The 13,681-nt window shown below is 46.4% G+C and overlaps 1 protein-coding gene and 1 non-coding gene across 3 annotated transcripts in view; both read left to right on the top strand.

The window, feature by feature from the left end:
- The first annotated feature begins 83 nt into the window (after positions 1-83).
- heatr1 (HEAT repeat containing 1) overlaps positions 84-13,681 on the top strand; it is a 24,433-nt gene continuing 10,835 nt past the window's right edge. The window contains exons 1-34 of one of the 2 annotated variants that reach the window (XM_036955872.1): positions 84-272; positions 528-688; positions 817-1,033; positions 1,220-1,361; positions 1,487-1,588; positions 1,697-1,837; positions 1,985-2,196; positions 2,341-2,474; positions 2,591-2,801; positions 2,992-3,109; positions 3,249-3,452; positions 3,541-3,629; positions 3,725-3,936; positions 5,213-5,334; positions 5,561-5,755; positions 5,942-6,092; positions 6,551-6,699; positions 6,958-7,150; positions 7,413-7,585; positions 7,737-7,907; positions 8,038-8,280; positions 8,533-8,664; positions 8,752-8,855; positions 9,003-9,149; positions 9,275-9,393; positions 10,796-10,917; positions 11,145-11,273; positions 11,749-11,967; positions 12,158-12,287; positions 12,451-12,614; positions 12,788-12,840; positions 12,927-13,050; positions 13,200-13,340; positions 13,424-13,681. The exon at positions 13,424-13,681 is cut by the window's right edge and continues 35 nt beyond it. In XM_036955872.1, the coding sequence (XP_036811767.1) occupies positions 547-688; positions 817-1,033; positions 1,220-1,361; positions 1,487-1,588; positions 1,697-1,837; positions 1,985-2,196; positions 2,341-2,474; positions 2,591-2,801; positions 2,992-3,109; positions 3,249-3,452; positions 3,541-3,629; positions 3,725-3,936; positions 5,213-5,334; positions 5,561-5,755; positions 5,942-6,092; positions 6,551-6,699; positions 6,958-7,150; positions 7,413-7,585; positions 7,737-7,907; positions 8,038-8,280; positions 8,533-8,664; positions 8,752-8,855; positions 9,003-9,149; positions 9,275-9,393; positions 10,796-10,917; positions 11,145-11,273; positions 11,749-11,967; positions 12,158-12,287; positions 12,451-12,614; positions 12,788-12,840; positions 12,927-13,050; positions 13,200-13,340; positions 13,424-13,681 (5,163 nt within the window). In that variant the 5' untranslated portion in view covers positions 84-272; positions 528-546. Of the gene's footprint in view, positions 273-527; positions 689-816; positions 1,034-1,219; positions 1,362-1,486; positions 1,589-1,696; positions 1,838-1,984; positions 2,197-2,340; positions 2,475-2,590; positions 2,802-2,991; positions 3,110-3,248; positions 3,453-3,540; positions 3,630-3,724; positions 3,937-5,212; positions 5,335-5,560; positions 5,756-5,938; positions 6,093-6,550; positions 6,700-6,957; positions 7,151-7,412; positions 7,586-7,736; positions 7,908-8,037; positions 8,281-8,532; positions 8,665-8,751; positions 8,856-9,002; positions 9,150-9,274; positions 9,394-10,795; positions 10,918-11,144; positions 11,274-11,748; positions 11,968-12,157; positions 12,288-12,450; positions 12,615-12,787; positions 12,841-12,926; positions 13,051-13,199; positions 13,341-13,423 lie in introns of both variants that reach the window. The other variant, XM_036955871.1, reaches the window with a different exon arrangement.
- Positions 11,460-11,590, top strand: LOC118942475. Its single transcript, XR_005038411.1, has one exon. It is a non-coding gene; the product is annotated as a small nucleolar RNA SNORA14 (small nucleolar RNA).

The raw sequence follows: 13,681 nt of genomic DNA, 5'->3' as shown, positions 1-13,681 counted from the left end.
CACCCTGTGGACTGGAGTTGAACAGAGAGGGCTGGAGGACTTTCGCTTTCTTATCACTGACAAAGGCTTTTTATGTTATTTCAACTCTCTAAAATGACTGCTGTGTAATTTCACTGCATTGAAAACAGCATATCATTTTTTACTGAAAAAAATCGAAAAGGGCTGTGGTTTGGCCACTTTTATTTTGAAGTACATGTGGTGAACCGGATTTGAATACCATCAGAGAGGTCAGAGAAAACGCACGTGTGGGAAAGTAGGAGTGTGGAGCCGAGGTACAGTAATAACTAACTCTACAATAATAATGTTTTATATCTATCTTATGTTGTGTTTTTAAATCTACAGAAGAATGACCCTAGTAATGTAGTAGCGCATAGCTTCGGGTGTTAAAGCTGGACGTTGATGAACTATGGGCTAGCAGCCGGCAAAAAAAAATGCTAGCTAACAGTTAGCCAACGTTAGCTAACTAGTACTGGAAATATGCAGTACAATGTCAAAGGTAACGTTATAATGATTGCCTCTCCCAACAGATCTTGAGAACCTGACACAATGACATCTTTAGCCCACCAGTTGAAACGCCTGGCTTTGCCACAAAATGACCCCAATCTGCTCACTCGTCGGGAGGTTGCATCCCTACTGTTTGACCCTAAAGATGCCTCCAGAATGGATAGAAGCACCTTCTTTGCACTTGGTACGTTTGACATGGGTCTTCCTGGTGACAGTCTTGACTTCACTGTTGCAGCTTGTTGTCTTCTAAATTACTACTGTTTAAACTTCTCAGCTGCTCTTCCTGACCATCTCTTTTCTGTTGCATTTTAGGATGCACAGGGCTCGAGGAACTCATGGGCATCGAGCCTGCATTCAGTGAGTTCCAGGAGACACTCTTCAGCCAAGCCTCAGTGGGCATGGAGCGCAGTGTCCAGTCCAAGGAGGTCAACAAGAAACTGGACGCAGGCATCTCCCTGTTTCTTACACGCCTGTCCCCATACTTTCTACTCAAGCCTGCCCAGAAGTGCATTGAGTGGCTTGTACACAGGTGCCCCCCCTCCCCCCATTTTTCTATCTACAGGATATCCTTTCAATCAAGTGTTATGTTTACATTTGCAGGAAAATGTGTCTAAGCTGCTGTTTTCATTGCCTCACTGTATGTAGCCTATTCATATTGAATTTGTTTCATTGACATTGTGTTAATATTGGTTGTTATTCTCTTTCATCCCTGCAGGTTCCACATTCACCTGTATAATGTGGACACACTGCTTGCCTGTGCCTTGCCCTATCACGAGACTAAAGTGTTTGTCAGAGTCATTCAGCTCTTTAACTTAAAGGACCCCACTAACCGATGGAATTGGCTTGAGGGGCTACAGGTAATTGCTATAGAAGCTAGCTATGATTTATGAGCATAACAACTATTGTAAGTTGATAGATTTTGTTGTTACTTTTCATTATAATCAGCATGTCATCAATGATCAATGTGTTGATTTCCTCACAGAAACCAGGAGTTCCTTTGGCCAGAGGAACCCTAATCACTCACTGTTACAAAGACTTGGGCTTCATGGATTTCATCTGCACCCTGGTCACGAAGTCAATCAAGGTAAACCCAATACACTGCCTTATACCTCAATATAGCGTATATGTATGCTCAGGTATCAAGCACAGTGCTTCATCTTGACCTGTTTTTGTTGGACCTCTTTCTTTGCAGGGATATTCAGGACATTCTGGCAACTGTGCCCAGCTTCGAGTGATTTTCTCTTTTTATGCCTCCACTATTGTACCGGCTTTGGATGCTGTGGAGAAAGTGTCTGACACAATCATATCCAAGCTGCTGCCTTATGTTCAGAAGGTTAGTTACTGCATTTAAGCTTAATAAGAAACCATTCTATTTTGAGGCGTTGACACCGATACAGATTTTTTTTATTTTATTGAAGTTGAGGAATAAACCATGAGGACACTGTTCAGCTCATGCTGACCATTTCCTTTGTGTCTCCAGGGTTTGAAGTCCTCTTTGACAGACTACAAGGCTGCCACCTACATGATAGTGTGCCAGCTGGCTGTGAAAGTGGTGATGGAGTCCCAGCTGGTGGACACCCTGGCCCTGCAGATCAGCAAGTCACTGTGCAAGGAGCCTGTGCTGCCCAAAGAGGGCCTGGGCTGCCTCATCGTCCTCCTGCAGAACCAGAAGGAGGGCACTGTCGGCCCAAAGTGAGTGAAGAAGTAGAATAGGAATAATTTTACTTTTTGAAACTATTTCTTCACTTTGAGTGTGTGTCATTTTAGAGCATCTTAGGATTGTTTGGTGTTTCTTAATTGGCATTCTCTGTGTTTTATTTAAAAATTGTCCTTTAGATCCTTTGGCCAGCTGTGTGCTGTGACTTCCTTGGTCCCCTCCCTCCAGGCAATGGCTGCAGTTCATGACATCAGTCCCTTATTACGCTACCTGCTTCCTCACCTGGTTCATGCTGTTGTCACCACTGGCACTGGTGAGTAGCAGTGTATACCTCCACCCGACTCTTTGCTTTTTAACCTGGATGCATATGTATATTGCCATTGAATCCCTTTAATATGAAAGATAAAAGTGTTGTCTTTTGTTTGATAGATGAGATGGAGACTGAGGAGCCCTCCGAGAGCACCCGCCATGGGACCCTGTTTGAGTCTGTCCTTCAAGGCCTTCCACTGTCTGGTGGTCTTGATAACACAGTAGCAAAGATGCTACTTGAGGAATACCTCTCCCAGAGTCGGCTCTCTGCTGAGGGTGTCACTTCCCTCAACCAGCGCTTGCTGCCATTAGTCCGACTGTTTGAGTCAAAGTAAGTTGGGCCTTTTGGCATTCATTGGGTGCTACTTACATCACTGTTGCAATTGCTTCCCTTTCAATTGGTAGTAGCCAAACTGAAGTTATTCTCTCAGCTGCTGAACCACAGTACCCACACTTGTGTCCTCGTTCCTTCCCATTCCATTGTGTGTATATTCATTACACTGACATGTCTGTTGTTGCAGGCACCCAGGTGCTCTGTACATGGTCCTGGAGGGCCATGTGGGTGACCTCTCTAGCGCAGAGGACAATAACCTCTTCCACCAATTCATCTCCCTGTCCATGAGCAGCGGCAAGTACCAGGTAGGCAGCAGCGCCCTGGCTGAGAAGGTTCCGGGTGAAGGCTGCACTTAAGCCGAGATCTAAGGAGATCAGCTCGACCTCCTCAAAGCCATTCTGTGTCATTTTGTTTTCTTACTCTCCGCTGTCTTTTGCTCTACAGATCCTCGGGGACTCTGACACCTCCCTCGTGTTGAGCCTAAAGCATCCGCTCCCCTCTGTGAGGCACATGGCTGTGGAACACCTGATGGGCATTGTCACCTCAGGACAGGGGGGTTTTGACCAGGCCTTCCTGAAGGAGGCTCTGCTGGAGCGTATGAAGGATGACGTCCCAGAGGTGGTGGCTGCAACCTTGAAGGCCCTGGAGGTAACTGGCTGGAACATGAGACTTTCTAGCACATTCATATTGGAATCTACTAGTGATTGAACCTAACTTATCATATTTCCCTCCACAGCTCTACGTTGATCACCTGGATCCAGAGGACACTGTGTCATGTCTCCTCTCACTGCTACAACGTGTCGACCTCTCAAATGCTGGAAACTGGTTAATGCTGTTTTCAGTTTTTTGAAATGCACTTAAATTCCCCAAATAACTCCAAATCCGTAGTGTGATATTGAATGGCTTGTGCTTCCTCATAGGTGTCCAGTGTTGAAGGAGGCAGTGAGGGTTCTGGATGAACCCAGACTGCTTGAAGGGAACTCTGACCTTAAGACTTGTGTCGTCTGGGGTCTTTTGCCCTTTCTTGTGGTCACCTCGGCCCTGCCCGACTCCCCAGACCTCCAGCTGGCCACCTGTGTGGCCCAGTCCACCATCATATCCCAGCACAACCTCACTCAGGGCTGGGCCCATGGTAAATGCATTAGAAAATGGTTTCACAATAAATGTCGTCTTCTTTTTTTGTCTTTGAGAACACTTGTAAACGCTTTACTGAGAATGCTATGGAGGGTACTTTGGTAAATAGAGAGATCATATATACCCGTATACTCTAGCTTGACGCCACTAATCTAAATCAAAATTCAGATTGTTAGGATTGTCTACTTCCAGAGAATAAGAAGGTATGTGTACTATGCACTGCCGGCCAAATATATTGGCACCCTTGCACATTTTTCTTAAATTAATTCCCTATTTCTCCTTAAATAAGGGACTTAAGTTATCAATTTTTATTTAGAAAATAAAGATGCATGGTCAAAATTATTGGCATCCCTGAGCTAGTACTTTGTTGCACAGCCATTGGCCAAGATAACTGCCAACAAATGCTTCTTGAAGTCATCAATTGAGTTTGCTGCACTTTTCTACTGGCAATTTGGCCCACTCTACAGCAGCAAACTGCCCTTATTGTTCAATGTTTGAGGGTTTCCCTCCACCAACTGCTGTTTTCAGCACTTGCCATAGGGTATGGATGTGATTCAGATCTGGACTCTTTGTTGGCCATTCCAGAACAGCCCAGAGTTTCTTCTTGAACCATTCCAAGGTTCTTTTGATGTGTGTTTAGAGTTGTTCTGCTGGAAGATCCATAGCCTTCCAACAGATGCACAGTTTTTGAACATTATTTTCAACATTGCAATACAAAACACCTTATTAATCTTTTGATTTCATGATGTCTTGCACACATTTGAGGCCCCCAGTACCAGAGGCAGCCCTGCAGAATTATTGAATCTTCCCTATGTTTGAGTGTAGGAAGGGTGTTTGAATGCTTATTTTGGTTGCCGGTAAACAAAGGAAGAACCCACTGCTGAAGGAGACACGAGGAAGCCTTATTGAACTTCTTTTCTTTTTTTTAAACACATAAACAAGCTTAAGTCCTGGTGGAAATGTTCTGTGAACCAATGAAACAAAGTTAGAGCTCTTTGGCAATACATATCAGCTGATCTCCATTGAAGGTTGTGGGTCTTCCAGCAGGACGATGACCTCAAACGCGCATCAACCAGTACTCAGGAATGTTTCAAGAAGAACTGCTGGACTGTTCTGGAGTGGCCAGCAAAGAGTCCAGATCTGAATCGCATCAAAAAACCTATGGCGAGAGCTAAAAACTTATTTTAGAAGAAATGATTTAAGAAAAGTGGGATGGTGCCAATATATTGGGCCGGCACTGTAACTACTTCCTATCTCTCCCCTCTGCTCTACAGCGCTCAAGGCCGTGTTGGAGAGGTGTTCTCAGCCGGACTTCATTGGGTTGGCCAACCAGCATCTCATCTCAACACTGACCAAGAACCTGTCTAACATGGACCCCTTCTCCAAACGCAATGCTGTGAGTGGATTAGTGAACATTTGGTGGCCTTTCTAAGTCAAGTTCAATTGAATTCCGAGTGCAATGAACACAAAACGGTGTTCCTTTCCTTACACTGATCTCGTGATTTTTAGAGCTCTTTGCTAACTAGGTTAGGCACCAGGAATTTAGATTAACTTGTTGGGTTCAATTTGAAAGGGTCCCGAGTAAAACAACTCACCCTTCACCTAATTTGCATGTTTGCTAGCTGGAGAAGCTGGCTGGGCTGGTAGCAGTCCAGCGGGGCAGCCTGAGGGAGAGGGCAGCGTTCTTGGTGCTGAGCCAGACCTTACTGCAAGGCCTGGGGGACATGAGTGAGACCCAGCACCTCCACACAGCCCAGAGTGTCTACTCCCTGCTGGAGCCTGCAATACTGGAACTCGCCCAGAAAGATATGCCTACGGTGAGAGGGAGTGGCAGTTTGTACAACTACATAAATGACAGATGTCTCTTGTGATATTCACTTTCCGTCTTTGTATTTTCTTTTTTTAAATGTATCCTGCGATTCCTTATCCCACTCTGCTTTTCTGGACTGTTGAAGTCCGTATGAAATGGTTTACCTTATTTTCTTCTGTTGTGTTGCCAGCAGCAGGAGGGTGTGTCTCTCTCCTTCTCTGTGGGGCTGGGAGAGTACCTGCAGAGGGCAGGGCAGAGCATGGATACAGAGTATGCGGTGCTGCTGGTGTCACTGCTCAGAGGGCTCATATCCAACCTGAAGTGCCATGACACTTCCTTCAAAGGTAAGTCGATCAAATCCGATTTTTATTTTGTCACATGCGCCGAATACAACAGGTTTAGACCTTACCGTGAAATGCTTACTTACAAGCCCTTAACCAACAATGTAGTTAAGAAGATATTTACTAAATAAACAAAAGTAAATCAAATAAAAAAAGTAACACAATAAAATAGCAATAACGAGGCTAAATACGCGGGGTCCCGGTACTGTCAATGTGCGGGAATACAGGTTAGTTGAGGTAATATGTACATGTAGGTAGGTGTAAAGTGACGATGCATAGATAATAAACAGCGAGTAGCAGCAATGTGAAAAATATATATATATTTTAAAGCAATTGGCTACATATTGTTTTTCATTATGTTTATGACTCTGCTATCACCAATTATTTTAGTCACTTTGTCACACACTGAGTTAAAAGGAAAGAGGCTGACGGGACTGCTTGCTTCCTGTGTTGCCTGTCAGGTGAGACATGGTGGAACCCAGAGAAGCTGGACACCAACACTTGCTGCTACCTCCGGTTGCTGTGTCGCCTGTTTGACGTCCTCATCACAGGGGCAGGCCAGGGGCACATGGCAGCCAGCTTCAAGGCCCTGATGAAGCTTCTCTTTCAGGTACTGAATCTTGATATGTTCACAATGGATTTCAGTGCACAGACCGACGCTTCAACTCCACTCGTTGGAGCATAGCTTCAATAAAGGGAAAGTCCAGCATTCCTCTAAGGAGGCTACAATTGAACCATTATTTAATCATTAAAATGTAAGGTAGTGTTTTTGTGAAAGTAGGTAAGAGAAAGAAATATCTTGTTTTACTGTAAACTGCCTCACTCTGTCCACATTATTCTATTCCTCAACCCCCTCCATTTGTCCCAGGTCCACCTGAGTGATCCCCTGGAGCTCTTCAAGTTCCTGAGTCTGGTGTGGGGTTACGGCAGTAACCTAGGAGACCAGCTGGACTGTAAGGTCAATGCCATTTTGCAAACCCAGGCCCTCTACGTGGGCAGGGCCATCCTCAGCGCCCAGCCAGGGAAGACCCTCACACTGCTGGCATCAGGCTCATCACCAGGTAGCCTGGAGAATTGTATTTGATGTATAGAGTTTGGCGTAGTCTGAAAATTACCATCAGTTGTATGGGACAAGAACTGTTCCTACTGTATGGTGGTGTGTTAAAGCTTATTGCCTGCTCTTTATATGACCATGTAATAAAAACCCACGTCTCAACAATTACGCCCTTGTAGGACAATGGAGAAGGTATTAGTGGAGTTACGAGCAAATGGATTGAGTAGTGATGGTGTAACAAAGTTCTAAATATGGTTTTCCCTCTATAGTTGTGCTGTCCCTGCTGGCCTGTCTGAGCTCCCCTGTCCGGGAGGTGAGGAGGGCAGCCACAGCCACCCTCCAGACACTAGCCCAGGTGGATAGCTCTCCCTTCCACCCCATCATAGACAGGCTGCTGAAGACCACCGAGGAGCTCACCACTGGCCCAACTCACCTCAGCCAGGTGAGAGGCGTGCACACACGTACCTCATTTGTATCCTCAATGAAACGTTGCGTATCAAATATAAATAAAACACACTTGCACACATTTTTTTCATGTTAAATTCACAGTAAATGTTATTCTACACACACTATCCAAATGTGTTTTTCTCTAGGCCCTGGGGAAGCTCTATGAGGAGGCTGTAACAGGGACAGGGAAAGGCAAGGCCCGGGACAAGAAGCTGCTGGTGGGGTTGGAGGAGCTGCTGCTGGGTGTCCAGGTGGCCAACTGCCCTGCCTACACTGCCAAGACCATACTGAGGGCTCTGGGAGAGGTCAATGGAGAGGTGAGTGGACAGGGAATGACAACAGAAATATAAGAAGGCCTTGATGGAATGTGAAACCTCTTATCTGGGCATCAGATTTTTTTGTAAAGCCATGTTTTATATCCCCGTCTTCTTCTTTTTCTCCTCTTAGTCTGTGTTGTCTGTCCTAATGCCTGTCCTGGAGCGCCTGCTGGAGCAGAGCGGGCCAGAGAACCCCACTGTCTTAAAGGACGAGGCCCTGCTCATGCAGCTGGTCCTGGGGAAGTACAACGAGCAGGCAGCCCCCCTCGTGGTGAAGGACCAGGACTGCCTGGAGCTCTTCATCAAGGCCCTAGGCACGGTGTCTAAACCCTACCCTGATATCCCCTGCTTTCAGATCATCGCCCTGGAACAGGTACGCTACTGTAGCAGCACGGCTCTCCCTGACTGAGATCCATACGATCATACTCTGGGATGATGCCAAGGCTGTATGCTACTGATTTCTGTGCCGTCAAAATACCCGCCTATTGCCTGGGTCATGTTCAGTGGGCACAAAAAAATGTAAACGTTTTGAAACGTCTACAATGACAACCCTCATTTTCCATCTACCTTTTCAAAATGTTTTCCGTTTGCTCCTACTGAACATGACCCTGTTGTCCATTCTCAGATCACCAAGGCGTTCTACTCAGCCCTCGGAGATGAGAAGGTCCAGCAGAGGCTCCTGGGGGTGATGTTTGACTTGCTGGTGGAGAGCAGGAGTCCTGTCTGTGCCCAGACCATCAGCAGTGTCTTCAAAGGGGTGAGGAGGAACCTCTGCATACTGTATCTACAGGGAAGCCATCATTCACTACCACCACACAAGATGCTTATGCTATCCTCTCACTAGATTGCTGTGGACGGCGAGCTGGTAGCTAACGAGCTAGCCCCAGCAGAGAAGCCCAAAGTCACCGTGTCAGTACAGCAGACCCGCAGGAGCAAGATGCTGCAGAGGTGAGGAACATCCACTCTAACTGGCCTACATTTGATTACAATAAGCTGTAGACTAGATTCAATCACCTCATTGGTCAAAATGCAATTTGACTTGGAGCCACTATGATGGACTTGACTTGAGCCACTGTGTTTCTGTGCTTTTTATAGGAAGGCCCAGGACACTCCTCAGGCAGTGCCGAAAGAGGGCGCTGTGTCCTGGCAGAGGGTGACTCTCATCCTGGAGCTGCTGCAGCACAAGAAGAAGCTGAAGAGGCCTCAGACGCTGGTGCCCGCTCTCTTCAGCCTGCTCTCCAGGTACAACCAGCTGCACACTCTCTGAGCCTCAGCCTGACCAAGGCCAACCATGTTCCCGCTTATCTACACCAGCGCACTATTTAGCATGCGCCGCAAAAACACGTTGTTCCTCTCTGGCCACTCAGGTGTCTGGAGACGTCCACCGTGGAGCGAGGCAACCTAGAGTACACCAAGCAGCTTATCCTCGGCTGCCTGCTCAACGTCTGCCAGAAGCTCTCCCCTGACGGAGGACCCGTCAGCAAAGGTGAGAAGACTAAAACCTTTTTTTTTTATATATACAGTGGGGCAAAAAAGTATTTAGTCAGCCACCAATTGTGCAAGTTCTCCCACTTAAAAAGATGAGAGGCCTGTAATGTTCATCATAGGTACACTTCAACTATGACAGACGAAATGAGGGGGAAAAATCCAGAACTTCACATTGTAGGATTTTTAATGAATTTATTTGCAAATTATGGTGGAAAATAAGTATTTGGTCACCTACAAACAAGCAAGATTTCTGGCTCTCACAGACCTGTAACTTCTTCTTTAAGAGGCTCCTCTTTCCTCCACTCGTTACCTGTATTAATGGCACCTGTTTGAACTTGTCATCAGTATAAAAGACACCTGTCCACAACCTCAAACAGTCACACTCCAAACTCCACTTTGGCCAAGACCAAAGAGCTGTCAAAAGACACCAGAAACAAAATTGTAGACCTGCAAAACCTCAAATCCTGCAGTGCCAGACATGTCCCCCTGCTTAAGCCAGTTCATGTCCAGGCCCGTCTGAAGTTTGCTAGAGAGCATTTGGATGATCTGGGAGAATGTCATATGGTCAGATGAAACCAAAATAGAGCTTTTTGGTAAAAACTCAACTCGTTGTGTTTGGGGGTGGAAACATCATGCTTTGGGGCTGTTTTTCTGCAAAGGGACCAGGACGACTGATCCGTGTAAAGCAAAGAATGAATGGGGCCATGTATCGTGAGATTTTTGAGTGAAAACCTCCTTCCATCAGCAAGGGCATTGAAGATGAAACGTGGCTGGATCTTTCAGCATGACAATGATCCCAAACACACCGCCCGGGCAACGAAGGAGTTGCTTCGTAAGAAGCGTTTCAAGGTCCTGGAGTGGCCTAGCTAGTCTCCATATCTCAACCCCATAGAAATTCTTTAGAGGAAGTTGAAAGTCCGTGTTGCCCAGCAACAGCCCCAAAACATCACTGCTCTAGAGGAGATGTGCATGGAGGAATGGGCCAAAATACCAACAACAGTGTGTGAAAACCTTGTGAAGACTTACAGAAAACGTTTGACCTCTGTCATTGCCAACAAAGGGTATATAACAAAGTATTGAGATAAACTTTTGTTATTGACCAAATACTTATTTTCCACCATAATTTTCAAATAAATAAATTAAAAATCATACAATGTGATTTTCTGGGGGGGGGGGATTTCTCATTTTGTCTGTCACAGTTGAAGTGTACCTATGAAAATGACAGGCCTCATCTTTGTATGTGGGTGAACTTGCGCAATTGGTGGCTGACTAAATACTTTTTTTCCCCCACTGTGTGTGTGTGTGTGTGTGTATATATATATATATATATATAATTTTTTTTATTTATTTTCTCTTTTCTAAAATGTGTGTGTGACTGACTGTTTGTCCTCCACGCTCAGATGTGCTGGATGAGGACAAGTTCAACGTGGAGGTTGTGGTGCAGTGTGTGAGGATGTCCGACATGCCCCAGACCCACCATCATGCACTGCTCCTTCTGGGAAGCGTGGCTGGTATCTTCCCTGTGAGTGCTGTACACAGTCATCTCTCAGCCATCTCAAAAGCAGTCTCTCGTTCATCACACAACCATATCTGATCCGTCACATCTCAGCCGTCACGGAATTAACCTCTCGAAGAACCATCTCGCAACCATCACAGAGCCATCTGTAAACCATCAGAAACCGTTTCCAATCTAAAGTGTGTTTCCAATTACCTCTGACCCCCCCCCCCCCCCTTTCTATTCATTCCCAGGAAAAAGTCCTGCACAACATCATGCCCATCTTCACCTTCATGGGCGCCAACATCATGCGTCTGGACGACACCTACAGCTTTCAGGTCATCAACAAGACCGTCCGGACGGTCATCCCTGCCCTCATCAAGGTGAGTCAACCAACAAGCGGTCAGGGATGTAGGACAGCTTTGGCCTGGCCCTTGTCTCACTTCCACTCATCTAATATGCTACGAATGTGAATAATTCATGTGTTTCGGTTGGCATTACATGAACACTGGAGATGTGGGTGGTAAAATGCCAATCAAAAACAAATGTTCATCAAAAACAAATGTCTTGTGCATTCTCGTAAACCCCCTAGTTGCTAATGTTAGCTTCTGGGACAAGGAAGGATGCTAGATCAAACTAGAGATCCAAAGCTGAGGGCCGTGTGTCAGTGGCTCTCAGTTATTTCAGCTCTAGGACATTCATCACAAGGGCTATGATGTCAATTGTTGTTGGTTCTCTCTTTTTAAAGGATGTTTAAGCATTGTGTGAGCAACCTGCACACTGGTTTGGCATGGTTGCTGAGTTTCTCTCTACTTCCCACTTTTCAGAAAAACACATGTCTGTTTTGCTTGTTTCTAGGCCAATGAGAGTGGCGACGGTGAGTCAACCGCTCACATGGAGGCGGTGGTGACACGCATCGTGCACGTGTTCGCCGACGCACTGCCCCACGTGCCCGAACACCGCCGTCTGCCCATCCTGTCCCAGCTGATGACCACCCTGGGGCCCGCCCGCTTCCTCTGGGTCCTACTGCTGCTCATGTTCAAGCAGCACGCTACCCAGACCAACGCCACAGATAAGGTAGGCCGTGCAAAAAAGCTTGACTGAAATATCAACACAATGGAAAATACTACTTAATAAGGTGTGCACGTGTGTTTGTAGAAGGTGTGTCTATGGCCTCTGACAAGTGTCTTTGGAATTTGCTCTAGGTTTTATGCGCAAAATCTTCAGGAAATGCTTTAAGCCGCCATGTTTGTCCGTCTCTTCTCAGGATGCTGCGTTGGAGAGGGACGTGGAGTTCTGGATCTCAGTGTGCTGTGAGTTTGAGGTGGAGGAACAGCTCGTCTCTCTCATAAAAATCCTGAAGTATCTCATGGCTCTGCCACAGGACAAAGAGGACGGTGAGAAACTCAACAAACCTGCAATGCATTTGGTCTGTTGTGAAGGCTGGGAGTCCTGTGTGGGTTTATATAACAACGCTAACGTCAAGAAAGATACTCTTTAGGGACCAGTTTTTTTTTTTTTTTTTTTTTTTTTTTTAACCCCGTACTCTGTTTTGTGCAGGACCTGTGAAGAGGCCAACACGTGGCAAGGGAGCCGAGAAGGAGAAGGCAGAGGAGCTGATCTTCAACATGGAGGCCCACAGCAGCAAAGAGCTGCGCCACTTCAAGTTCCTCTCGGTCTCCTTCATGGCCCAACTCTTGGCCGCCGGCAGCTTTGTGGGAATGGTAATACGACTGTAGCCTGGTTCCCAGATCTGTTTGTGCTGTCTTGCCTATACTATTAGCAAGACAGTTGACACCATTGGCAAAACCAGATCTGGGAAAATGCTATGAAACTCAAGTTTTAACGTCTGTCATGTATCAGTGTATTTTGTTAAACGTGTGTGTGTCTCTTCCAGATTGCGGCGTGCGGTGACATCGTGGAGGATTCTCTGCAGAAGCTACAGCAAAGGTGAGGCTAAGATAAAGATAAAAAGCAGATCTTAGAATGTTATAAATTATCCCTGTATCACAATGTTGTTCTGATGTCCTGTTAAGTCTTCTGGAGGAGATCCTTTGCTACATCCACACTGTGGCTCGCTGTGTGGAGGAGAACACTGACAAACCAACTGGCAAGTTCTGGAGAGCTCTGCTCAACAAGGCCTACGATGTCCTGGACAAAGTAAGTCTGCCACAGAGACGGAAAGACGTGTGCTCTTCTCAATCATAGAAAATAAAGGCAGACCTGGGTTGTTACAATATTTATACAAAAAACAGCCAGATTTGCATTGTGAGATCCTATGTTTCTTTTTTCTGTGTTTTGATTGCCAGGTGAACGCCCTGTTGCCCACGGATACGTTCATCACGGTGATGCGAGGCCTAATGGGTAACCAACTGCCGTCTGTGAGGCGAAAGGCTATGGAGCTGCTCAACAACAAGCTGCAGCAGAAAACCCAGTGGCAGGAGGAGCAGGTTACTACACAGACTGGGGATAATCTGTGTGTGTATGTTTTGAGTCGTTGGGGGTAGTCTTGACCTTTGACCTCTCACCCCAGGTGACAGTGCTTCTGGACCTGAAAGGCGACCTGCTGGCCATTGTGGGACGTGGTCATGGCCAAGTCATGGAGGAGGAGCAGGCCATCAACAGGCAGACAGCCCTCTACAGCCTCAAGCTGCTGTGCCGCAGTTTTGGCTCAGATCATAAGGAGGCGTTTGTACCGGTGCTGAACCAGGCCGTGGAGATCGTGGTGTCACCGGAGGAGGAGAAGAACGTGATGGGCAGTGCCCTACTGTGTATCGCCGAGGTGGCCAGC

The sequence above is a fragment of the Oncorhynchus mykiss genome, chromosome 20 (genome assembly GCF_013265735.2).
Source record: "Oncorhynchus mykiss isolate Arlee chromosome 20, USDA_OmykA_1.1, whole genome shotgun sequence".
In the NCBI taxonomy this organism is placed as follows: domain Eukaryota; kingdom Metazoa; phylum Chordata; class Actinopteri; order Salmoniformes; family Salmonidae; genus Oncorhynchus; species Oncorhynchus mykiss.
The sequence above is the reverse complement of the archived record's forward strand: the minus strand, read 5'-3'. Positions and strand labels throughout refer to the sequence as shown.